We start from the raw sequence: 27774 nt of genomic DNA, 5'->3' as shown, positions 1-27774 counted from the left end.
AAGCTGCTACTGCATAATCAGAAAAGTGGAAAATTTAATTAAACGATTTCTCCATTCGCGCTTCTTGGATACTGGATGAGTTTCAAGGCGCTACGTGCCTCATTGGATATTTTACCATGTCATATCCAACACGCGTTCATGGAATTATTGTTGATTAAAATTTTCCCTTTTTCACCTTTTAATTTATGACTACAATTTTTTTATATTATATATACAAGGCTAAAAGATTAGGAAAAAGTTATTAAAATTATTAAGAATGTTTTCCTAATCTCTTAGCCTTGTATATATAACATATTTTATTAAGCGAACATTATGGACATTACAATTTTTCTTTGTTACTATCATTACTGTTATCATTGTTATTGCCATTACAATTATCATCATCATTATTACTATTATCATCATGACTGCAATAACTGAATACGTATATCTTATTAATAAATGCTGATAGTTTGGAAAGAAACTGTTTGGGGCTGCGACGGTGGGAGTAACGATTACAAAAGCTGATGTTTCGAGCGTTAGCCCTTCGTCGGAGCGAAAAGGGGAATTGTGGGTTGTGTGTGCTTTTTAAGGCAGAGAATGGAGTTACGTTATTGGGGGGAACATATATCTTATTAGACGTTTTGTTGTGTATTATCGCTGAGTATTTTTACGAGTTGTGCTTCGTCAAAATACAAATAACAATTTGATCATACAAATATGATTCAGATTGTCCGCCTTTTTTTTTCACTTCAATCCAATTCTTCTCTTGCGCTATACGAGACAACCTGTCTTACCGGTACTCTAGAGTACAAATACCGCGTGATATTTGTACTCTACGAAGTATAGTTGGATAAAAATTTGCTAAAATCCAAATCCTACATCTACATGCATATTCTTCCATAAAAAGTTTCTGGCATCTTACACGTAAAAATCATCATGATTGTTTTCCCTCAAAAATCTTGATTTAAAAGAAGGCAAAAGATAAAACGCCCAAAAAACGAAAGACTTATTTATAAATAAAAGAGATCACACGCGCCTCTATAAAATGAAATTAAACTCTACCAACCGACACAATATTTAAAAGAAAATTATTCTCTTGAATTTTTAGAGTTCCTCCTCATCATTATCATTAATACATCTTATCAACCAAGCGCGAGGGCCGTACTGGGAGAATATTGGCCCCGAGGTCTTGACAGTACGGACCGAGCGCAGCGAGGTCCATACAAAAAAGACCGAGGGCCGATATTCTTCCAGTACGGTCCCGAGCAAGCTTGGTTAATAAGAGATTTATTACACGACTGAAGGTCAAAGTGACACAAGTGCGGTATTATTCGGGACCATTCGGGACCATTCGGGACAGTGCCCGGTCCAATGCTGAGAGAATATTGACCGGCAATAGTGTATTTTGACTGGTTAGTTTTACTTATTGGCCCTCTGACTGCCCGAGTGGTGTAATAATCATTATTAGGGAGCTTAATCAACCACGACGACGTACGGAAGTAGCGAGAACGTCACTGCGCAAGCGCGAATCAAGAATTTCGTCGTCGTCTTATCGGCGACGACTTGAGATGGACCAGTTTCACGTCGTCGCGAACTTCCGAACTTCAAAGGAGTTTTTCTCATCAAAAGGTGCGGCTTTATTGTCGTTTTTTTGACAGTCTATGGCCAGTTGGAGTTTGTATTCGCTTCTTCGGTTGATTTAAACCTCCCTGTTCAGTTTTCTAAACAAATAAAATTCGAAAACCCACTAACTCATTTTCCTTCCTCAGCACAACAAATGTCAAGTCAAGCGGTGAAAGCGACCACGTTAGGTTTAAATCTATTTGAGTATATTTTATGAAAGAAGTGCTGTTTATCATTTTTATTGAATGAAAAGGTTTAAATGGCAGTGCAATACACCTCTGCGTTCGGTCAAAAGCTGTGTGTATGGAACTGTCGGTTTATTGCTACTAAAAAATTTTGCGTGTTGCTGTTCTTCCGTCGAGACGCTTTAAACAGCAAATAATTCTTCAGATCGGCGTGTCAACATGAGCGTGAACAGAGAGTCGGCAAAATGATATAACATCCAAAAATCGCACTCGATTTGAGTGGGCCGATGAAGTGGGCGTGGTCCCGAAATTCAGTAAGAGACTGTTTGTACCCCGTGAGTTTGATATGAAAAAAGATCAAGTATGGATCACATACCTCTTCAAGATCTCTGAAGTGATCCTGTTAAACCTCTTGATATCCTCAGTCCAGCTTCTGTTAGGATCTTACGCACTTAGCTTGCTCACCCGGGATGTGAGGGAAATCATTGAGGCATATTGATCAAGAAAGCCCCAGGAAATGATTCATTAGAGAGATTTAGCACCGCCTTTAAGTGAAACGTGAACGACGAAAGACCACGTGACCTTGCTGTTCCCACCATTTTTTCCCATTTGTCGGTTGTGCTTTGCTGTTTCTAGGTGAAAGTAACCTGTTTCGCGTTTGTCGTCTATGTAAGATTAGCTTAACTTTTTTTCTTATCGAGAAATTATCGCCGGATAAAGGCCATCAAAAATATTCCTTGTAACTCATGTATGGCCGCCTTCAAATATACCATGACGTTAGCGTAAGCGAAGCTAAAGTAGCAAGGTCCACGCTATTTTACGTGAAATGTGAAAGGACAAGCTGAAGTTTGCCGTTTTTCGTAAACGCGGTGCTAAATCTCTCCGTTAAAAGAGGGTCGCAACAGAGTAATGGCTTTTACGGCTAATGGTTAATTTTTTTGCAAAGTTACGCGTAACTGTTAATATGTTGTCACTAGCAACTTTTTTAAGGCGTCCTCTTTTTATGGCTAACGGTCAGAATCGGCCAATTCTTATAATTACGCCTAACGGACAATATTTTTGGCCGTTTTACGTCTATCGGTCAACCTCATTGAGACCCTCTCAAAAGCTCAGTCATCAAAAGCTACACTGGACCTACAGCTGGACCTATAGCTGGACCTACAGCTGGACCTACGGCTGGATATTATCCGCCTTTTGGCGTTTACATTTGAGAGAGACAACTACCAAGAAACTGGTTACAATTGATCTTTGTGAAAATTCCTAAGAAAATAACCTGAGAAACTGTAACAGTATGGGAGAGGTGTGGAGAGGGGTTGGGATTCTTTCAGTGTTCTACATGGTGACAGGGACGAGAATAGGCCAAATGGCTTGGTTTTCTGTCTCTTTTTTTCTTTTAGAACCATGATAAAGCTCTAACTCAATAATAACTCATGATCACTGAAAAGTAGATTGTATTTTTAAAGTTTATTCCTTTTATTTCATAGGCGCATCATAAATATTTATATTTCTAAGCGGATTATGCATGTCATAGAATATCGATTCGCCTACCATCTTATCACTGATAGTAATGATAATTTGGTCTAACATAATATTAATATTCGTTATAATTATTGTTATTATTATCGTTATTAATTTTTAGGACAGACTCTAGTCTTTATTTGCTTCTTTCGGGTGATTATCAAACAATGATAAAGAAAGGCAAAATTGTTCCCTTGGTTGAAATTGTACTCGAAATCAGACTGGACTGTTAGAAACGCCTATGGATCTATGTTTTAACTTGTTCTAAGACCTCACTCAGGGAAGTGAAACGACTTCCACAAGTAAGTCGGTAGTCCCTTGCCACTTGCTCTGAGGAAAGTCAGACAAAAATATCCTATGCTATTCGAATTAGTTCGCGTTTTTGCGTGAGGTTATGTAAGAATTGCGTGACGCCGACAGCTATGTATTTTCGCCAGTATGCTCGTTGTTTCCGTTGGACAATTTTCATTGCTAGCTGATCCCTACTAAGTCAGTCGCTTCATTAGGTTTTTTCAGCGCCGTGGTTCTTTATTTAAGAGTTTAACTGCCGGTCCTGGTGACGCCACAATTATAAGTTCGTTTCTTTTGTTTTAGTCTTCTGTCGTTGTTGCTGTTGTTGCTATTGTTATACTTTGTACTTAGATATTGTATTAATTCTTTATTTTAGTAGAATCACACGCACATATGTAGCTAGAAATCTTTACATATTAATAGACGTCCATCTGGCAAATAAATTAAACGCAACTTCCCTTTGTAACGTTTAACGTGTAGGTATTTATCTACAACACTCTTCTGGCTTTTGGGACATTCATGTCATTGAGTTTTGTCAGTCGATCTGGTATGATGCTCCAGACGGAATTAACTTTTGTACATAATCAGGATTATATTTCTCTGTGTAAGGAGGTTCTTTGCTTGGTACCAAAAGTGACTCGCTGGTGGGCGCGAGACAACCGACATCCTCCATATACATCTCAGTTCATTTTCTCTTGATATTCAGTGGTATGTAAAATAATTTTATGCGCTACTCTCACCTTGGTGAGTCTCAAGGCAGTTTTGTATGTTGACGTAATTCTGAAAAAGAGAACAACAGAAATTTTGAATCAGGTGCGCAAGGAAACCTTCTCACAGCGTCTTTCGAAGACCTTCTTCAGTGCTTATAGGATATGCCTAAAACAGGGACCAGCTCAAATTCGCAAGAAATTACGTCGTGCTGACGACATGTCACGGATGCCTCAGACACCTATTTATCATTAAAAAAGGTGGTTTCCACTTTTTGCTATTTGCATGCTAGTCTCCACTAGCTTGTGTTCTTGAATACGAAAATGACCCCATCCTTAGCACGAACACAATCATCGGCACTGACTCAATACAAAAAACTGAAATAGTTTTGTGGACCTTCAATAACGAACGGTATTTGCAGAAGAATTCTGACCTGATTAGAACAGTTTTCTAATCCTCGGATGGAAGAGCACAAGAGCTCGAATGATGGTCTTCTTTCGGGCTCTGTTTCCCAACAACTCAACATGACATCATATCTGAAGAAGTCCAGGATTTTCCATGGTTAGCACTCACAGAATAAAACATTATCATAGGCGTTAAAAGTTTAAAATGAACAGGATGTCGATAGACCCTAGGTCTTGCGTATCAAACTGAATGTAAATGCATAACAATTACATAATAATTACATAATAATATCATAATAATTACATAATAATTACATAATAATTACATAGTAATTACATGACAGTTTGAGCGGAGGCGGAGGGGAAGCTTTGAGTTTTGCTCGGCACTTGGTTTACTTTCTGCAAAATTCTTTAATTTCAACTAGAGGTTGAGAAGGTTGAAGTCTTAGCTCTGCATTTTTTAGAGTTCAGTTGAATTGCGATATAGTATATTACGGGTCAACTAAGAGTATTCAGTGAAACACATTTTTATCACCAAGGTAATAATGGTTACTGTTAGGGGCTGGGCACTACTTACAACTCATCCTTAAAATACTCTGGTTTTGGAATCCTGTATCCTTCTTGTAATACTCTTGGAATATCATACGGACTTGTTTCTGGATAAGGTTCAGCGCCTAAATTTTTTGAAGAATTAGAAATGACAGCCACAGTAATGCAGCGACTAATGATTGTCTTGAATTTACTTGGGAATATTCCTAGATTGATAGAAGAGAAAATTACGAGTTCCTGGTTTGAGTGACAAGCTAGCTCAGATTGACAGAAAGCTGCAATATTTAAATGCTATCGCGATTGAGAAAGAAATTCAAGCCATTGCGTTTGAATATGTGAACATGTGTTTTTCGTCCTTATACCAACTCTGACCGACATCATTAGAGATTACTTATCTCTTTTTCCTGGTCTGCCAAAACTATTGACGGCTTATGGTTTTCTCTACTTCCCACGGAGGCCTGAAAGTTAATGACGTATCCTCGAGAGTTTAATCAGTGCCCATCCTGGCAGATCAGTGATATTTATGCTATGCATACGTTAACCTTTTTTCAGTGCGCTATGAGGGCAATATAAAGGACCTACCAATGGTGCAAATCTCATATAGAACGATTCCAAAACTCCACCTGCAGATTAGAAAGGGATAAAACGTTCTATATTTACTCTAGATTCTAGGTTTCCTCGCCATATTCTACTGAGCTACCATTAGAACTGCATCTCTCCTACTTTAGTAGTAAGATGTTCTGATTTTACTTTTGCGATTTTCGACAGAGGAGTTAGGCGTTTCAAGTTTTTGATTTATCCTCATTTAATTAACTTACACATCGCTTTTTGTTGAGTATTTCATCCTTCCAGTAATTGCTTCAATTGCTGTCCATTTAACAGGAACTCGGCCCTGTAGAGATAGAAGTTTATGGAGAAAAACCTCTATTTATCTGATTATATATTTGGTATTCTGATTATATATTTGGTTATCCCCTTTTGAAATGAATGGGCAATTTTTGGTCTGCTTCTTTTGCTTCTTTAATCTTCTTCTTTCATCTTCTGCTTTTTTTTTTCAGTAATGATCGGATTTCAAATAACAGTAACATCTAGGACATAAAAAGATTTTAGTAGCCCCATCGGTCAAAAATGTTACTTGATAACTGAAAACCATTGGTATAAAAGAAGATAGAGGAAAGCAAACGTGTGATCTTCTAATCAATACATCGATCCCTAACTTCACGCTTTCATTATATTAAAGATCTGGGCCCAGTTGTATGAAGGACGCATAATGTTATCCAAGGGATAATCTCTTTCCAGCGGATAAGTAATAGCAAAACGTGAATCGCTATCCACTAGATAAGGACTTTTCCAATGGATAGCGGTATACAACCTTCAAACAAGTGGGACCTGAGCCATGACAGGTGTCCATTATCAGAACAAAATGGGCAGGGTAAATACTGAGAACATAACATAACAACTCTATTTTAGTGTCGATGTCTTTAGCTTACAAGCTAACTGTGGACACTAAAATTCTAAAATGAGTTATAAAATGGTATCATAAGGTAAATTCATAGTAATTCACTCAAATCTAAAATTTAGAAAAAGTTAAAATTTGAAAGTTAATAATTACGGAGTTATTCCCACCAAAATGTACAAAAGGTGCTACGAATATTTCTCAAAAATTCTCAAGAACAAATAGGACAGGAGCTACAATTGTCACTTAGAAGATCTATAAGGATAATACGCCTTATGTTGGACTTAAAGGATTGTCCTTGATATTGTCGTCCAATCTAAACTATATGTATATGGTCCAAAGTACTATAAAGAATGTTTCCTGTAATTTACAAAGTAATATATGGAAGAATGAAAATCCTTATTTCTGAAGTGAGAAAAGAAACTACCTGACTGCTGCGTATATAAATGTCTTCCGAATCAGCATCGCGAGCCATTCCAAAGTCTGTAATCTTACATCTGTGATTTTCACCAACCAATACATTCCTTGCCGCTAGGTCTCTATGAATAATCTATTGATAGTAAAAAAAAAAAGAAAGTTAATGATATCAGGGATACAAGAAAATTGTATCATAGTAATAATAGTTAGACAGGTAAAAACAAGCCATATCAAGGGTACAAATGAAAATAAAATTAACAATGCGAGTTCAAGAATTACAACTAATTTACAAAGGGGAGGTAGCTACACAAATACTTTAGCACGGATAGAATCCATTTGCACGTTCAAACTTGGTGTTAATTGTTTGATGTAAAGCATCTCGTTGACAAGACAATCGAATTTGTTCATGCACCTCTTGAGAACTTTGAAACAGCTAAGAAGGTCCTCTGGGACAGCACCTGCGTGGTCGTTGTCGTAGTGCTTGCATACTGAAGACGACGTGCTCTTATGGCTATCCACGCGGGCATATAAATGTCCGCGTGTGTAACCAACATAGCTCCCTGTATCACACAGGTTACATTTAAATTGGTACACTACGCACTGTTGATTAACCAGCTGTGGTTTGGTCTCACATTCTTTAAGGTCTTGGCCAATTTTCCGACTGACAAACACGGGATGGATTGTGGTTTGGAGCTTAATGCTAAGGTCTTTCAACTTTGCGAACAGGACCTGCGTGGTCGTTGTCGTAGTGCTTGCGTACTGAAGATGACGTGCTCTTATGGCTATCCACGCGGGCATATAAATTAACTACGGATTTCCTACCCACCCTGAACAACGCCCATCCCTCTGTCAGCTTTACAATAGAAATAGAAAAAGATGGCATGCTCCCCTTTCTTGGCACGCAGTTCCTAAACCTTGTGATGAAATTTTGTGGGCCGAGGCCAGGAACGTGTTCGATAATTGAGTCAGTTTGCTAGACATGTTTGCTAGTGGGGGTGCGCATTTTAAATGCAGGGAGCGAGACCAATAACGAGACTAGGGTAAAGAACAATATGTTAAATAGTGATAGCCAAGTAGCACCGCTATATACCCTACGTAAGGACCATAAAGAGTACAGTGATGAGTACAAGGGCCCCCCCGTTAGACCGGTATGCGGGGCAGTGGTAGGTTACAACTGCAAGCTCTCTCACCTGGTGAGCGTTGTACTTACAGAGGTATGGAAGTCGAGAGAGAATAGCGCCATATGCACGAGCACGGAAGACATGATCGCGGAAATGAACAGAGTTAATCAGGACCAGGATAACGACAACTTAATAATTGGCTCCACCGACGTGATTGCTTTATATCCTAGCCTTGATATTGGGTTCACAATCGATAAGGTGTGTGAGGTTTTCTACGAGAGTAACATCAGTATCCGAAGTATCAACAGTCAGGAGTTGGGTCTGTACCTGGCATTAACGACATCACCGGAAGTGCTAGCTAGGATGGAGATTACAAATGTATGTCCAACGAGAAAGACGAATAGAGGGAGACCACCCACGATCACTGCAAGTGGGAGTGAGGAGCAGAAAGAGAAAAGATTTAAATCGTGGAACCCACCAGTCACACAGCCAGATGAACGTGCGAAACGTATTATGTTGAAAGAGGCATTAAGAGTCGTATTGACAGTGATTATGAAAAATCATGTTTTCACATTTGATAACGAGATCAGAAAGCAAATAAGAGGTGGTCCAATTGGCCTTAAATTAACCGGGGTACTGGCCCAGATTTTCATGATTTGGTGGGATGAAAAATTTGCAACAAGGCTGAATGAATTGGCCATCGTTGTGAAAATGAACAAACGGTACGTGGATGACATCAACATGGCTGTGCAAGCAACACCAGTTGGGATGAGGTACAAGGATGGAAAAACTCACATGGATGAGAGATCCGTAGCTGAGGATCAAGGAATCAGTGACGATGAGAGGACTATGACATTGATAAAACAGATAGGAAACGACATACACCCGTCAATACAACTCGAAATAGATTACCCCTCTAAACACCAGGACGGAAAGCTACCTATCCTTGACTTGAAGGTGTGGATGGAAACAAAAGGGAAAAAAGGGGAAGAGACAGACAGGCAGGACGAGAAAGCCTCAGCCTCAGTGATCATGTATGAGTTTTATTCCAAGAGCATGGCTTCTAAGACAGTCATACATGCTAGGTCTGCCGTAAGCTGGAGTACAAAGAGAACAGTCCTGACCCAAGAAGTCCTTCGGGTCTTACTTAACTGTAGCAGATTGTTACCATGGGAACGAGTAGTAGAGAATGTTAACGAGATGGTCCTGAGAATGCAATACTCGGGGTACAGCAAGAAATTCAGATATGAGGTTGTAGATTCGGCCCTCAAAGCTTTTAGAGCGAGACAAAGGGCTGAGCGAAAAGGAGAAAGACCGTTACATCGACCCAAGGAGTGGAGAAAGGTGGAACGAGAAAAGGAAAAGAGCGAAAGGAAATCCAACTGGTACAAACGCGGCGGGAATGAATCAGTAATATTTGTACCAGCTACGCCCAACTCACGGTTACGGAAGGAATACCAGAAAGAAATAAAGCAGCAAGGTTTCAATATTAAAGTGGTGGAGAAAGCCGGAATCGCCATTAAACGACTACTCCAAAAGTCCGACCCATTTAAACCGCGACAGTGTGAACGAGAAGACTGCCCAGTGTGTAACACAGGTGGAAAAGGACCGTGTGATAGAGAAAGTGTGACGTATGAGATTAAGTGTATCCAGTGTAACAGCGTATACGTAGGGGAAACAGCCAGGAGCGCGTATACCAGAGGGAAAGAGCATACGCAATCACTTAACAATAAGGAAGAACGATCTGCATTGTGGAAACACTGTAAAGAGAAACACAATAGAGAGGTAAAGCAGTTCCGAATGGATGTGACGGGGGTTTATCACAATGACGCGATGCTGAGACAAATAACTGAAGGAGTGAGGATAAATAATGTGAACGAAGACTCGCTTATGAACTCCAAGAACGAATGGAACTTTTTTCAAATCCCACGAGCTGTGATTGATACATCATGACCGCTTACATGAAGCCTGGAAGAAGTGTGGACATTTCAGAGTCACTTATATGAACAATTGTTTATGAGTATTTTAAACATGGCGGAGTACTACTGATGAGGATCGTAATTGATCGAAATCGATTTGGAATTCCGCTACATTTTTACAAGTGACCTTTTATATACCATTTTACACGTTTTTACAATTCTTGTATTCGTTTTATAGTAGTTTTTAGTGCGTCGAACGTGACTACGAGACGTTATGTCTAGCAAACTGACTCAGTTCCTAAACCGTGCACCCCAAATTGAGGCGAAAGTTTATGTTAAGCCTACTAATACTGGTTTACTTGTATTATATCTACTTTTGGTAGAGGGATGATTTTTTACTTTTTCGAAGACCCAGGCCACGTATGAGTCTTGAGAGGAAGACTCCAAACCATGGTAATCATTGATAATTCTTACTTGATAAAATACGCACCTTTTTGGATGAGATATATTGCATACCATCAGCTATCTGCCAGGCAAACATTAAGATCTGCTTTGAAGTCAGGGTCGTCTCTGGTTCTATATCGGGATATTCGTAGTAACAGTCGCGCGCCCCTCGACTTTTCCGAAGATAACCGAGAAGATCACCGTAAGGTACATACTCAATGATTACATATGGGTTTTCTATAGAATGATAAAAAACCGCTTTCAAAATATATATTGCAGAGTATTTTCAGAGACTATGTTATCCCAAGAGAAGAGGATTCTTTCCAGTCAACCTCTGGTTTTTTAAGGTATGAATCGTACTGTACGTATGTAATCGTACTGTATGAATCGTACATTGCGATAACACAACAAACATGTTTATATTCTATGTACTCTGTGTATTTTATTATTTTCATATTTCTATTTTTGTTTTAATCACTTACAATACCAAGCCCTGCAAAATAATAAAAAAAATACATACAATATTAACAGTATTTACATTGCAGTAAATGGTTTGAACCCGGGGGTAACATGTGAAGGTGTGGTCTGATCGTCCGGGTGAGTGTAGTCCTGAGAAGGACTGTTGTCGGTGGTAGTGACTGACGTTTCGACAACCTGTGCGGAAGTCATCATCAGAGTCAAGTGAATGATTGTTGTCAGTAGAATGACAACAATCATTCACTTGACTCTACTGACAACAATCATTCACTTGACTCTGATGATGACTTCCGCACAGGTTGTCGAAACGTCAGTCACTACCACCGACAACAGTCCTTCTCAGGACCACACTCACCCGGACGATCAGAATACACCTTCACAAGTATTTACATTAATAACTTACAGAACTTTAAATAGTAACATTCATTACAATTATAATGACCTTACCTAGAGCACAATAGTTAATTATCAAAGCACGCTTAACACTTATAAAGAAATTACTTCTGTCACATTACAGGCACTGTTAAATTTACATACTCCATGCTTTATTTAGATGGGTATGTTAGCGCAAGGAAAAATTAATAACGAGAGAATAACTGAACAATAACAACAAAATAAAATGACCTTTTGGAACTCAAGCTTTCAATTCAATATTCACTACATTTAATAGTCATTCAAAAAATTGTACGATAACAAAAAATAGAAACATTAAACTGCATAAGTGTTTGACATGATCAACCATACATGTAATTACCTTTTCCTTCTGTGATGCAACCCAATAGTTTTATTACATGCGGGTGAGGCTTCAGCTTCTTTAAGAGGTTTAGTTCAGACAACAGATCTTTTCTTTCACTTTCCGTCGCACCTTCTGTTAATAAAAAACAATGAGACCTCTTTTTAGGAGCGTAAATTATAAGGGACGGTAACAAAATATTATTCTTCGATGGAGGCCTTATGTAACGGTGCATTAAATTGCATGGCCGCAGACAAAGGGACAATTTGGTTTATTTCTATCGTAGAGGCTTCTCTGTTGCGAAGATTATTTCTCTACTTCAATAGACAAGTATGACGAACAGCTTAAATGTGATTTTCCCATTTATAGTAGATCACTTTTTAATGTGGAAGTGAATTGAAGAACCCGCTAAAATTTGTATTCGCTTACCTCATGAAGCCTCGTAATAAACAAAACTGCCCGACAGTTATTATGTGGGGGTACGATTTCAAGTCCCGTGAATTCGAACGAATAAGTTCTTTCTTTAAGGCTTATCCTCTTCAATTTCTTTAATTGCAGTTTACTTGCAAGGAACATGCATCTCTTTTCTTCCCGACGTTCCTCGTATTACTTTGATTCATCCTAGTAATTTTCATCATAATTCGCAAAATGTCACCTTGTAAGCTTTTTACTGCCACAACTGTCCAGTCTGGGATGCCTGGCAGATCCAGAAGGTACGCTTTGGAGACCACTCCAAACGCACCATGACCAACCACTCTTTCAATCGCCAAGTTTTTTCTTGCAACCTCCCATAACAGGACAGGAGCCATTGGCACTCTATTGGAATAAATAGAGAAATGATGAGAAAGGAAACTAAATACGTGACCCTATCCACACAAGCAAAACACTTTTAGGTAAACAGTGTTTAATTGAACAAACATCAGAAACAGAGGACTGAGTAACTAAATTTCCATAGGATTCAAATAATTGCTGACTTATATTTTTAATAGGCTACATTTTAAGTTGGCGAACAATGGTTTAAGCAGCTTCTTTGACGAAAATATTTCAAAAGTTGTCAAAAAAAAGAAAAAGCTTTAAAACATGTTTAAGCTTTGGAGTGAATGGGGTTGATCATAATGATGAGGAATTTAAGCTTCACTCATTTTTCGTAATTCCTATACCAACAGATGGAAGGTCAGATTCTAAGAAGGAACCCTAAAAGGAATTTGGAGCTTAAAAGGAAAAGGAACCTTTCAAGGTTGGCTCTATAATTTGCCCATGTGATAGATCATTAGTTAGTGATTTGTTGGCTTTTAATTAGATTAGAAAACACTCTACACTTACGCTTCAGGTTCTACAGTTTCATTGTCAGACTCTTCTGGGTCATTTCCGTTTAAACGTATCACTAAAATAAATAAAATGATACCGTGACTTATTTTATGAAGGTAGTAGTACCAACTTCAAAGTACATATGCTGAGCTATTATGGGTATGTAGATGAATTTGTCTGCCATGAAATTTGTGCAAGATATTTGTACTCCATATGAGTGATTTCTAGGTCGAAAAAGCGCCTACGGAGAGTGTGAATTGATATCGAAGCCAGTGATATGAAACCCTGTTGCTTAGGTTTGACTCAGAAGTCTGACCACTAGTTTTTTGGTGCAGTTCCATCCTCGTTTGCTGAGATTTATGCAATTTAGAGTATCACCAGGGATTTCAAAATGGGTGTAATGAACATCTCGATGTACTTGGGAACATGGCAACTACAACGAATGAATCGAAACAAAAAGGGCTTATTGAAAATCTTAACTGCTCAACTCACACCACATGCGGCTCAAGCTAGCGTTGTGTGTGATTTTGGGGTCTAAAGGTCCTAAATATATTTGTAATAAAGTTCGGATATAACGCACGCTGTCACTGGTTGAAAGGGCGTGCTCTATTTAAACGATAGAGTGTTTTTGTCGAGGAACTATCGGCTGATAGTTGCCCCGCGGAAATTTGATGTTCTTAAAACAAATATGCTAGTTTTAAGAACATCAAATTTCCAACGGGCAACTATCAGACCGATAGTTCCGAGACATAAACACTCTATTGTTTTTATTGTTCACCACTAAATTTTCTTCCGCGCCCACAGCTAGTCACAAATGTCAATAATTCGCAACCGTACATTGGCTAAATAATACGTTATACCTGTCAGAATTGAAGAGTCACTGTTTTTCAGATCTGCCCAACTTCGCGGCCGTCAAACTATTCAAAACTTTTCACGGATGAGTACTATCAATCTAGGTTTTCCGCGGACGGGCACTATCCATCTGGGTATTTTCCGCGGACGGGCACTATGGGCTGATAGTGTCTCTCCACGGATGAGCACTATCGCGTCACGTGATCGATTTTAACCAATAAGAAGCGAAGAAAATTTAGTGGTGAACTATAACAGAGTATAGAATGTGGAGTTGAAGCTGTCACGCTATCTGCCAATTTGTAACATGGTGACCGAATTTTTTTCTCGGGTTGTTTGCTTGACTTAGAAGTCCTCTACGACTTAGAAGACGAAAGAGGAAACGAGCTATTAGCGTCGATCGACTTAGAGGATTCTGTCAGTGACAGTGCGACCTACCCGTTAACTGAAAGTGAGGTTTCTAACGAAGTTAATTATGAAAACAATGAGCGCGGCGGAAACTTAAACAGGCAAAGATTTGAAAACATGTCGAGTGCCGCAATAGACGATATAATTACAAGAGCAGAAACAAAGAAAACCAAACAATGTACCAAATGGGCTGTCCGAGTTTTTTTGTTGCTAAAATATAATAAATACATTATGAAAACCTCGAATAGAGTGGACGCACATTTGCTAAATTTTCTTGCCAAAAACAAAACAATCAAGGAAAGCGGATAATTTTAAAATTGGCTAGCACACACACGTTTCTAACCAACAACTACAACTTTCTCTCGAAAATGACCACCAAAATATAAATAAAAATTTTTTTTTTTTCGTTGTGCTTGCCGGCAGTGAAAGAAAAGTTGCCAAGAACTTCCACGAAATGAACAACAAAGAGCTTGACCTAAATTTCCGCTAATTTAACGCAGAAGCACGAATTCTTATTCGACGACAACGGACGGGAATATGTTTCAATAACCCATGATGAGGCTACTAGGAACCATCCAAGGGGGATCGAAGACATCAGCAGTGTCGAAAAGGAGGTCAGGATGTATTCAACGTCCGGAGGATCCACTTTTTGACGGCCTCAACTGCTTCAAGAACTACTTCCAGAAGTTAAATCCTGCCTACGAAGCACTTTTTAAGTACCCAAAGCGAGCCGTGAAATCTGAAGATGAAGTTTGGTACGACAACAAGCCTCTGGGGATCAACAAAATTGAAGCAATAATGAAAGAAATTTATAAACTGGCGTCTCTTTCGAGAATCTACACGAACCATAGTGTCAGGGCCACTGAAATCACGCTGTGGTCCAACGCGCAAGTTCCATCGCGGCACATAATGGCGATCTCTGGTCATCGCAGTGAGGCTAGCCTGAGGAATTACAACACTCGTCCATCCAGTGAACAGCTACGGGCTTATTCAGATATCCTCTCTGGTGCATTGAATGGAAGACCATCGCAGCCAAGTTCCTCTGATGCAGCCTCCAGTTCAAAAAATCCTCCCGCTGCTGTAAATTCGACCGTTGTTTATTCACAGAAAAACACAGCGCAGCAACTTGTCAAGTTCCAACCACAGGCTTTAAGACCTCCAGGTTTTCATGGGCCAAAATTCGGCCGTACTTCATTTATCATGTTACTAAAGATACTAGTTTTTGTATGCAAAAAGTACACTTTTAAGCATTCGAATTATTACGTAAGATTTGCGATCCTTCGTGATAGCTTTTGATGGTTTGACATTTTGATAGCTTTAGTCTTGTTTAATCAATCAAATTAGGTTGTCTATTCTAACAAGGATTCTGATTGGCTTATTGTAAACGTGCTCTGTCAGAGTATAGAGCATGCTGACGACATTGTAGTTCGCTTTGAAAATAAAGTTTGTTTGAAAATTGCAAGTAATGCGTTGTGAATTTAACGGATTCTTTCTTATAAAACAAATAGAGAAGCCTTGACTGTGCTCTGTTCTGTAGTAAAGCACTTAGGAAGCGGCTAGAGCACTCAAGAAGTGGAGAGAAACCCTCGACTACGTCCCGTGTTTCTCCCTACACTTCTTTCGTGCTCTAGCCGCTTCCTGCGTCCTTTACTACAGAACAGAGCACAGTCAAGGCTTCTCTATTTGTTAAGTAATGACCTTTAGACCCCAAAATCACCCACATTACGCTTGGACCGCCTGTGCTCAGACAAGAATGTTTTTACTCACTATTCACTCGACTTTTCTTTCGGAGCTTGGAAGTCACACGGCAAATGCAAATAACAGTGGGAATCGCAAGAAGTGACAGGTAAGGTAAGTATTCGAACCCCATTTCCCACTTTGACTTTGCGGAGCCGACTGTCCCTATACAAAAATCAGGAAAAACAAATACTTGCAATGAGAAACGAAATTAAGAGTTATTCAAAATTTTGTATGCAAATTTTTGAATACAATCCTCTGTGAAGCCAACTATTTGATTTAAATCTCTGTGGTGAATATATTGGGGATTGGGACTTCCTTTCAACATCGAGTTACTCTAAATATGACCAAAAAGTGATGGGAGTTTTCTCTGCAACCGCGAACTCGATCGTGCCAAAAGCGCGGGAAAGAACAGATTGGTTGTTTGCGATGCGGTTCGTACGGGAAACAAATCTTCGGCCAGAGTTGCTTAGTGTGGTCTGTACTCTTTGTGGTCAAAATGCTGTGGACTCACGAGGCGCAATCGAGCGAGTTCGCAACAAATGTTGACCACTGTGATAAGGAATGTCGTCGTCGATAAGAATGTAGACCACGCTAAACCACTACCGATTATTTTTTACCAAAATATCGACGTCAAATAAAACAATTCATTCAGGTTTGAGAGCTGATAAAGGCATTGCGTGACACGTCGACGTAAGCAGCGTTGTCTGTACTCTGAACGAGAACGGCAATTTGGCCAATTAAATCGCAACATTACTGCCAATTGTGATAATAATAAAATTTTCCGAGTCTCAGCGCTTAGTAAGGTTTTCGGTAAGGTAGCAATGAATGTCTATACTGCATTTTCTTTTCTTCAGATTGAAATAATTTACCCAGCTTAATTTTTTTGGAAATTAATACTATTGCGTATCTGCATAAACTTTTTTCGGAACTCAAGGCGGGAGAAACATATTGGACGCTAACAATGTCAGACACTAAGAGACGCTACTAAAAAGCATACCATGTGACACCAAGATGTTTGAATTTGAAGTTGATACACTTCCCGCGGTTGCATTTTCTGAGACACCTGCATGGCAAACAGTTAACGCAAAAAAATTGGTTTCATAAAGTGAGTTGATTAATAAATGTAAACTGACCGCAGCAGAGAGTTTCTAAAGTTAACCCAAATGATACTCTCTAAGTTAACGTAACCAACCATGGGGTAATCGTGATTGACAATTATGGGTTGCAAAGCGAAATACAGAGAGCATGAAGCCTATCGCAGAATCTGATCTAAACAGCTTTCGTTCTCTACTTTTAGTTTGGACATTAACCAACCTGTACATTGAGTCTTTTAGCGACTGTGAGAATATTCGTATATTTAATTTGAAACATATTCGTACCTTTAAAGGCTTTGAGGAAAATAATTTTAAACGATTGCCATAGTGATAGACAAAGATCATGTCATGTAAACTGTGTAAGGCTAATAAGTCTCTACTCTAGCCTACTGACCATGACCCACCCAGAAGGAGCTTATTCCGATTTTCAAGTAGCATGAAGTAAGTAGTGGTGTTATTATATTCCCCGCTGGGTGGAATGGTAATCCATCCCTAGGCTTACCTGACAACTCGCCAAAGAGAGGCACTGTGAGAGTAAAGTGTTTTGCCCGAGAACACAACACATCGACCCGGCCAGGTCTGAACCCAGACCTCTCGACCTGGAGCCCAGTGCACTAACCATTGGCCACTGCATATCTCACAATACATATAAACAGAACATTTTTCGAAACCGAAAAAGAAATTGTTTGTAATAGTCTCATAGCGGAGGACAAAGAGGAGAAAGAGCTACCAATTAATGATTAGCTTTTGAGCACTCACTAGTTGGGACAGTCGTTTCTAAAAAAAAAAGGAAAAAAAAAACGTTTCAGTGAAATAATATTTTTACGCAAGGTATTGACAACTGCGCGTGACATTGTCTATGACAGTGAGACTCAATCTCAGCAAAAGTACTTAAGTTCGTCAAAATTCAAGAGTGTACCTCTGATGACTGTGACCCTAGCTGCATTTCTAGGATCAGTAGAGCTCTGACCCTTCCTATTCCAAGCTGTTACCATAATCTCGTACGTCATGCAGCAGTTAAGTCTGACTGAGTATCTGTTTTGAGTCACATTCACTGTAATCCACTTTTTCTGAGCTAATGGTCGATACCAAACAGTAAACATAGTAACGTTGTCTCCATTTTCGTCCTTCGGGTATTCCCAGGTGCATGAAAATCTCGTGTCGTTGATCGACATGTCGTCAAAAGGAAGCCTTACTACCTCTGGAGGTCCTGTGAACAGAAAGAAAGACACACAAATTCGGTATACAAAAGAATTTTTGATAGTGTATGTTGGCCACCGTGATGGGTTTTTTTAGGCTGGCGTTTGGAGTGCTAATCCCTCATCATAGAGAAAAGAGGAATTTCAGGTTGTGTGTGGTTTATAGCAATGTTATAGGTGGGAAAATGGTAACGTGAAAACACAAGAAAAATGAGTTGATTGAAAGCATTCGTTGTTACCGTGGGGATTGCAGGAAACGGAGACATCCCTTTTCCCTGGAAAATACCCCTGGTGTTCTGGCTAAACCATGTATCCCTAGCTTTTAGAAAATCGTTTAGTACTCAGAGGGCTGATCACTTTGTTTTATCAGTGTAATTTTTTCAACACTGAGTAAAATTATAACTAAGAAGAGGCATAGAAAAAAAATCGGTAATAATAAAACATAATAACAGTAAGAGCCAAGATAATAACAATAGATAACATAGTTTGGTCAATCAGCGGAGTTGTATAAGCCTTGGGAACTCTTTCAGGTAGCCGAGATACACCACAAACCTAGTTCATAGACCAAAAGTATCTTGTAAAACCCCCTTTCTCCTCTTCCCCTAAAAAAAAAAGCGCAACACAGTTTTTTCAAAAACTTACTTCCTTTTGATAATGGAACAGATTTATTCGACATAGCAATGGGAGTATGGCCCCCTGTGGGAGAGACACTCAGTTTAGGTGTCTTTGAAGCATTTATCGTCTGTGAAAGAAAGAAAGAATAATTAAAACCTAGCTTCTGGTGGGTTTTTACTGAGATTGTTTACTTGTTCCACCGTTAACATTTCAATTGCGTTAGATACGTTCTCAGTCGGAGACCTCAACCAATCTGGTGGCTGCAAGTTTAATATCAACACTTCAGTAGTGATGTCACCTTACGCAGTCAGTGAAGCATCATAAGTGTATCGAGAAGACACACAATGATCAGAGATTGGGTATCCGTCTCAAATAACGTTTAATACTAATGTAAGCTTCATGAAGAAATTCAAAAGCAGGTGGAAAAGAGTGAACTGCAAAAGAATTGCCTCCAAGATTATTGCCTTGAATTAAGTATTCCAAGATAGCTTTTTGGCCTGATCCCAACTTTCCGCATCAAAATCAGCCGTCATTATTAAGTTAAGTGAATGGTCGTACATAAACATCATCAGAAATCGTGGACATTTCGAGCCCTTTACGAAATGTCTGCGGTATATCGTATTACAGACAATTCAATATGGCGGTGGTGGAAGTGAAGTGAACACGTAACTTTCTATTTTCGTGAAACCCCGCCAGAGAAAGGCACGGTACCTTATTATCCCAGGAAGCCATAGATGTCAAAACAAGGAAAATGGCGGCAAAATTGTGCAGTCACAGGGACTTGTATCTTTCGTGTTCTTCCTTCCTAAAATTGGCGTATTAAATAATGACGTATTGAGCCTTTAAGCTCTGTGAAAATACGAAGAGTCTCCCGGCTCAAGGAAAATTTGTAGGCCTACATATTCGACCGTTTACGAGCGATTTAGTTAAGCAAACTTCTGCAGAATGCATATCGAACTACGCAGTTGCGAAATTTTCACAAGGTTGTTCCCACGACAAAAGAATTGCAACACCTAATCGAAGCAGATTGTAAGAGTTTGTATGGGAAATTGGAGTCAGAATTATGAGTTTACTCGTATAACTTGGGAAAAGGTTGGCTTGAATTTGAGTATTTCTTATTCCTAGCGATGGACGCTTTAACTGATGCAGACTGCATTTCCAACCACGCAGCGAAAGAATATCCCTTTCTTAGACAGCTATTTTGAAAAAACAATCTTTTCCCATACATTTTCTTATACTGTTTCGGTGCCATTTTGCTTGTAACACGAGAACCGCCTCCGCCATATTGTCCCAAATTTCTGGCAATGATTACGGTTGCACCTTCTGAGGTTAACAGATATACAGTTATGTGTTAAATGCTTTCTTCAGAATCTTACCTGGACATTTAAGGTGATCTTAGAATGAATTGTTCGTCGGAAACCTCCCACGTAAACTTGACATCCATATGAGTTGCTATCGGAGAGTGTCAGGTTTACCAACCTGTAGGCCAAGTACGACTGCAATATGTCTCCTGCCCAAGTTACTCGTCCGACGTAACTAGGGTGTGTCTTGCTTAGGTAAGGATTATGGATCACTTGTCCCTGCTTGGTTACCGTCATAAGATAATGGGTGGTATATCCATTCTCCCAAAGGCCAAAAATGAACTCTTCCAGGTTCTTTTTGTCCTCATTCTGAAGAGAGAAATCCCATTCGAAGAGAAAACTTGATCCCTCTGTCACTATGGCACTGGATTGTCTCGGTGTGATAGTGCTGGCAACTTGTCAGAATTTAAAAATAGAGGTTACTATATTCAACGTTGTTTCAGTATAATTTTATAATTCAATATAACTTTATAATCTTTCTTCCCCTCCAATCAAGTTTGTCTAGGTCATTTCCTCTCCAGCCTAAGACATTTTTTAGAACTAGATTAATCTGACTAATAGATTTATGGATCTCAAATTTATTAATAATTCATGAGCGAAACAGCCAATAAATGAGGCATATAATGGGTCACATGCATGACCTTGACACCCAAAGAACACCCAGAAGAAAATCTTAAGGGTCTTGATCTGAGATGAAACATGGTTTTGATTTCAGATCAAACACTTGCATTTTAATGGGAATTTTCAATAATTTATACATCGTTGACAACAATTCCAAAAATGACCTAAACATTTTGGGAACGGTCTTTGCTGGATTTCGCTTCTTGGCCACCTTCAAACTTGCTGAGCGAGTAATTCAAGGTTACTGCATCTATTTCTTCAATGCTAATAGAAACCTGTTTACCGACTGAGAAATTTGCCATTCGCCAAAAAAATGGTTACCGCCCACTTTTCCTTACATTTGTTAATCGAGGGAATGACTTTTCCACTATAGTGCGTTCTTCATATACCGTTTTTGGCTCCCTAAATCGTGCCGCTCCGTCTTCACTCATGGTCACACCCCAACTACACCAAAACAATTAATCTTGCATGCATGTTAACGTCACTAAGGTGCGGGAACGTAGAATATCAAAATATGAAATGAACTGTGAGATTTTGAGATTTTGAGACGTTGATGTTATCATGATTATAAAAATATCAAGCCTTTTGACACTTAGTCACATCTGAGCCATCATTTGATATTATGATACCACTATCGATATTTTGATATTATCATAATATTGTGATATTATCATGTTATATCAAAGTATCAAGCCTTTCGACACTTAGTCACATCCAAGCCATTAAGTGTCGACAGGTGCACATGACGGGCTCCTGATGACGAAAGGCTTGATGTTTAGACAATATCAGAATATCGCGGAAGATGGCAAAATTACATCCCTGCATATTTTTTTTTTTTAATTTGGGTAGGACAACGGAAATACATAGGCAATTAAGACTAGTTCCCACCCTAGAGGCCGAGAAAATGTTTTTTTCTTTTGTACCTCGACTTGCACTACTGAACATCTATAAGTCATTAATTTATCCTTATTTAACTTATGATCTTGCTGCCTGGGGTTAGGCATGCAAGACTTATCTTAACAAAATACTAATTCTTCAGAAGAGAGTGCTTCGTTTATTATACTTTGCCGAATGGCATGACCATGCAATTCCTCTGTTTTTCGAAGCTAACGTGCTTCCAATAACTTTTCTTTACTATGAGTCCGTATCAACCTTAATGCACGGTATCAATAATGGTAAAGCCCTAGCAAACATGTCAGATTTATTTCAGAAAGCGTCTAATATCCACTCATACAATACACGATCTTCTACGTCTGGCAAGGTTTATGTTAAATATTCTAGACTTCAAATACAAAAAAATCCTTTTTCTCGGCTCGGAGTTAAACTGTGGAATGGGATACCAAGCTACATAACCAATCTCCCAAAGAGAGCTTTCAAAAAAGATCTCCGCAAATTGTTACTTGATATATTAGTAAAGGAGGATGAGTATATTGAAATCCCCATGATTATTAAAATAGTAGGATCATAGAAAAGCGTGCTGAGGGTCCCATTTTACGTTCGTTTTCCTTTTACAACTCCTTGTCTTCATACATTGTTTGTCCGTGAGTGCTGTGTTAATTTGATCTCCCAACTCCTGTGTTTTATTTATCTCTAGTTACAATCTGCAAGGTTTTTCTATATTGACATAGGTTTGCCTTATTTATTATTTTTTTTCCATAACTTGTTATTCTAATCACGTTCTTGTTTTGCCCCCTCCGCGACTAGCTTCTTAGCTATTTGCGGGGCAAACCATTTTAATCATGTATTTTTGTAACAGGAATTTTCAATTACGTAAGTCTGTAATCAGAATAAGAATAAAGTTTTGTTGTTGTTGTTTGTTGTTTGTTGTTGTTGTTGTTGTTTGTTGGACTAGATCGAAGTTAGACATTTTACCTAACGTTCACAGAAAATTAAAAATCTCAAAAAGCGTGCGACTTATTTGGGAAAATGTGTTTTTGAATAAAAGTTACTATCAGGAGGGTTTCATAATCTCGAAAACGGACGAACCCCCTGGGAATAATCGCGGCAAATTGACGTTATTTGCATATTTTGTCTCCATCGCGCACGTGACAAAATTCACACGTGGAATTACGAAGCTCCCTGCTAAAGGAAAGTCTTTTCTCACGGATAAAAGAAAGACAAAAGTAGAGAGGAGTCCTGGCATTTCTCTCCACGCTGGCATCCAAATTGCCCACAAAGAAGTCGCTATCAAATCCAAGGGCCCGTCCACACCAACACGGATTCGTTGGAATCCGTATACTTCTTGATACGTTCAGGCCTTCCGTACACACTAACACGCGGATCGGATCCACTGATTCCGTATAAGTTTGGAAACGCTGTTGAAAGTGGATAAAAAGGAATCCGTATATCTTTCGTGCTAGTGTGTACGGTCGGATCCGGATAAAAATGGAAACGATGACGTCAGCTGTACCACGTGTTCTCGCGCGAAAACCAAACATCAAAACAAACATGGCGGACCAAAACTTGCTTCTACTGTTACTCGCTTGTGTGGAATTAAATGTCGCTCTATTTAATATATTATTATTCTCACATAGAAGAACAACGAATCTTATGAGGGAAATAGCATTTTTTAGGACCTCATATCGGCGAATTGGCTTGAACACACGGCAGGCCAGGACTAGAAGATTTTGAATCTGCAAAGAGTGATTATTTCGTACCGGCGGGAAAACCGATAACAACGCAGGGACGTCTTTCAGAGCATGCGCAAAAGAACTAGCATGCCTCACAGCAGATTCGCTGCGTGTTAGTGTGGAAGGTCGGAAACGCAGTGAAAAAGGTAGTGTGGACCCGGATCAATCGATGCATTTTCGGTAAAACGAATCCGCATACTTTCGAATTCGAGTTAGTGTGGACGGGCCCTAAATTTGTCGTACATAGGGCTAAAAACGAGGTTTCCTTTCAATAAGCAAGTACCGACCTTGATACAAAAACATAGGCAATCTCCTCCAATCGCGGTGAAATCATGAATAAGCCGACCCCAGAGAACTCATTTTAGAGATAAGGTATTCCTTAAGGGTTGTTAGTAAAACGCGTAAGGGCGCAACGAGTAACGGCGTAACGAGAAACCCCGTAACGGGATTTTTTTTGAGGTTATTTTATTCTTTTTTTGTAATTTTTTTTTGTAATTTTATTATTTTTAACATTTTATTATAATTTTTTTTTTTTTATGTGAACATTGTTATTCACGATTAGCGGGGTTTTCCCGCCCTTTGGCCAAAGTTACTGCATTTCCGGAGAAACTAGATAGTGCGGGCGCACTTTCTCACGCTTCCATTAGGATGGGCCGATACGGTTTTTTCGAATCGATACGATACCGAGTACGATATTTGCCTTTTTCTTCGATATCGATATCGATACCGATACTGTGACGTCATTGAAATGTTAAGTCACGTGATCTGATTGGCTAAATGAAGGCACAGTCTCGCTCTGTTTTCTGTTCAGTTCTCTACAATAGCATCAACAAGACAGTCGAACAAGTCAAAAATTTCAATTTATTGGGACTCATTTTAATTTTCCCGAGGAAATGAAGAAGAGCTCGCTGCAATGGTACAATCTTTCTACTTACTATACCAAGCAATAGGCAACTTTCACTTGCATTCATGATAATAAGGCCTGCAATGAAAGGTTACCTGTCGCCGCACCAGACACTAATAGTAAACAAACACGAATGCCCAACTTATTATGGATGTTGCGCCTCAATACTCTACACATTAGAGACTCCCTGCCATACAGGACCATGCAGAAGTGCCATACTTAATTTTAGAACTATTCAACCTTCCTCAGCGCTTTACTCTCGAGGTTTTTCTTTGGTAAACAGGCATATTAGTTTGCATCTCATTTTTGTTACTCCAGATATCGCCTTGTAATGCCTGGATTGTTGTGAATCATGATTTTTTTGCCTTTGTATAGAGCAAGTAGAGTGACTTTATGTTTACAGTTAACAAAATCGTGTCCTATTTCACAATGAAATGTTGTACTAGGGAATGGAAGAAACCGCCACTTTGATCGGTACACTGCGGCAATCCTACATTGCACACAGCAGCAGCGCACATGCACGATCTCGAGCCCGGAGTCTTTTCGACTACTTGTCAGCGGTTAGTCGTGGGAGATTAAAGCTTAGGTAGGTCACGTGCAGTATCGAAAAATCGATACTCTTCGCTAGTATCGCTATTCACGCCTCGATCCGACCTCGGTATCGCTGCTATCGAATATTTGGTATCGGTATCGGCCCATCCTTAGCTTCCATGAGGTCGGTCATGGAGGAGAAAGATGATGGTAAGTTTTGGACTTACATTTTCAGTAAGTTAGTTTCCTTTCTCGCTTCACGATTTTTTCAGTCACAATTTTCAGTTACAATTAGTGTAGTTGCAGGTTTCAGTAATTGAGTAGTTTTTACGTCCGGCGGGCTACCTTTCAATTCTAACAACTTGCGTTTACGATTTTCCGCATGAGTCATTCTCTTTAGGGAGAGAAAGCTTTCTGGTAAGTGAAAGTTGAATACTTAATTTGATAGTACGTAACAGTTTCTATTAAAAATGTAGCTCACCTCTAACGCTTATTAATAGTGATCACTATAGAAGAGCCTTTAAAATCGCTTTGATTGTAGCGATGGCGATAAAAAAGTATATTTAAGGTGGATACTAAGCTTATCTGCTGATTCCATGTGGCTGTCAAATTTAATTTACGGATATAGCTTAGGTTTTATGCTAAGATGTAGATTCAATGCTTCCCTTGTGTAGACGCAGATGTCAAGGACAGCAGACTCACTTCTGGGGTAAGATTTTCCTTTGAATGTTTTTGAAATGCGTATCTTAATGCCTGTTATTCGAAAATTTATCAAACGCAGAGTTCATGTCACTCAACGCCTCAATACAGACTGACCGGAATAGCTTATTACAGAAAGGCAAGAGAAAAAAATTACAAAAATAAAAATAACATCAAAAAAAAAAAAAAAAAATCCGTGACGGTTTCTCGTTACGCCGTTACGCGTTTTACTAACAACCTTCCTTAACCCTTCTGTCGATTTCCTGTATTGATTTTCAACAATTTCTCCAGCTTTACCCTTTTTGCCGCGGGTTTTTCTTTGCCAACTTTTCCCATCACTCAACGTTCAACAGGGCGAGATAAATATACGTTACTGCTATGCGATACTCTTCGCGGGAAATATTGATCCATAGTCATTGAAGCCAGGGGGTCCTGTATTCCCATTGGTTCGCGGTTTCAGGAGGCGAGTTAATCTCCTGATGTGGCGCTAGTTGTTTGAAAACCTTTAGGAGGGGTTTGACCAATGGTCGTGGTTCGTGGGTCGTGGGTACAAGCCGTGGGTCGTGGGTGTGGGAGTGGGTAAAAGTCGTGGGTCTGGTTAATACTTAATAAAATCAATAATGATTTAAAATATTAATTATAATATTATACAATTACAACCCTTATCATTTTATCAGCTCGGTTTAGTGAGCCTAATATTTCACTGATCTAGTTAAAATTCATTCAAAAGAATTCATTCATTTCACCCAAAAAGAAAAGTGAAACCAACGATAGAGCCATTATTTGTAGGATGATGTAATCTCTTAAATGAGGGTCGTTCCAAAGAGTTTGAGAAGTTTTGTTCAGGTCAAACGCTTGATCAACACACAAAAAATAATTTTACACTGAAAAGAGAGAAGTGTTGAACTTGAAAGAGCAACGTTTTCAGAACATGAAATAAGCTTCGATATAAAACCAGGATCAGAAACACGGCTATTAGCCGTGTTTTTGAATTAGAATTAAATTGTACTCGCGGTGCCGATTAAAAATAAATGAGGTTTCAAAATTAAAATTAACAGTATATCCCTCTGCCGGTTAGGGGAAGTACAGCTTGTGTTTAGTGATCAATGATATTCAAACAAAGAACCCAATGCTTATGGAAAAAAAAAATAAAGTGAAACAGCGAACTGTTGCAAGATAAGCCGATATATAGATAGCAACGTTGCAACGTATATAACGTTAGTTGCAAGTCTGGAGATGTTGGCACCATGTTTTTCCAAGGTACGAAAATATAAAAACCTCTGTTATCCAGTGTGCGGTACAATCGAGAACCGAATTTCGCAAGCCTATGTTAAATCGATCACGACAACTGGCATCGGTGACATGAAATTAAACGAAGAACCAATTACAATCTTTAAAATTTTTCTTCGTCCATTTAACCAGCCAGGTCGTTTTCTAAATCATAAAATAACCTAGATATGAAAAATTATTGAAATAAGTAAATTAATAAATAAAGAGGTTCTGATAGTTTCGATTTTTAAATGATTCATTTGTTATCTGTCAAAGACTCAAGAAACATACGTTTCATTGTTCGTCTAGAAGTATTGCATTACTTCACGGTAGTGCTTTGTGTGTCCGGGTTTGTGTGGTTCAAAGATCGGATTTTCTCAAGCACTCGCTGTTAACTTTTCCTGTTTTCGCTTTATTTGGTCAATTATGTCAGCCAAAAGAACTTACGCCGAAGTTGTATCGGGAGATGAGAATACTCCAGATGACAGCCAAACCTGGATGCGAGCTCACCAGCAGTAAAGCGAAGAATACCATCCAATTAAGCGAGGTATAGTCTTGGTTAATTATTTTCACTGTCAAGAGCCTGGTTCACCTAAGAATTACTACTCGTCAATTACGTGACTTGTCAGGTCACGTTTCGTTAAAAAAGCCAGTCATTTCGCAATTTCCATGAAGAGAAGGTGATTCAGCGCTCATGGCGATATAACCAAATCACGTTT

At 39.1% G+C, this 27774-nt stretch overlaps 1 protein-coding gene across 3 annotated transcripts in view; it reads right to left on the bottom strand.

Moving 5' to 3' along the window:
* Window positions 1-3239: 3239 nt before the first annotated feature.
* LOC111325544 (fibroblast growth factor receptor 3) overlaps window positions 3240-27774 on the bottom strand; it is a 28602-nt gene continuing 4067 nt past the window's right edge. Inside the window, exons 2-17 of one of the 3 annotated variants that reach the window (XM_088726885.1) lie at window positions 20417-20796; window positions 19068-19167; window positions 18146-18436; window positions 17986-18003; window positions 17130-17195; window positions 16160-16294; window positions 13151-13211; window positions 12483-12643; window positions 11849-11962; window positions 10664-10854; window positions 7144-7266; window positions 6079-6152; window positions 5843-5883; window positions 5289-5385; window positions 4741-4843; window positions 3240-4379 (exon numbers count right to left, since the gene is read on the bottom strand). In XM_088726885.1, coding sequence (XP_088583011.1) covers window positions 4323-4379; window positions 4741-4843; window positions 5289-5385; window positions 5843-5883; window positions 6079-6152; window positions 7144-7266; window positions 10664-10854; window positions 11849-11962; window positions 12483-12643; window positions 13151-13211; window positions 16160-16294; window positions 17130-17195; window positions 17986-18003; window positions 18146-18436; window positions 19068-19167; window positions 20417-20796 — 2012 coding nt within the window. In that variant the 3' untranslated portion in view covers window positions 3240-4322. Of the gene's footprint in view, window positions 4380-4740; window positions 4844-5288; window positions 5719-5842; window positions 5884-6078; window positions 6153-7143; window positions 7267-10663; window positions 10855-11848; window positions 11963-12482; window positions 12644-13150; window positions 13212-16159; window positions 16295-17129; window positions 17196-17985; window positions 18004-18145; window positions 18437-19067; window positions 19168-20416; window positions 20797-27774 lie in introns of those variants that run through there. The other 2 variants (XM_088726886.1, XR_015989332.1) reach the window with 2 other exon arrangements.

Source organism: Stylophora pistillata, chromosome 7 (genome assembly GCF_964205215.1).
Source record: "Stylophora pistillata chromosome 7, jaStyPist1.2, whole genome shotgun sequence".
Taxonomy (NCBI): domain Eukaryota; kingdom Metazoa; phylum Cnidaria; class Anthozoa; order Scleractinia; family Pocilloporidae; genus Stylophora; species Stylophora pistillata.
The sequence above is the reverse complement of the archived record's forward strand: the minus strand, read 5'-3'. Positions and strand labels throughout refer to the sequence as shown.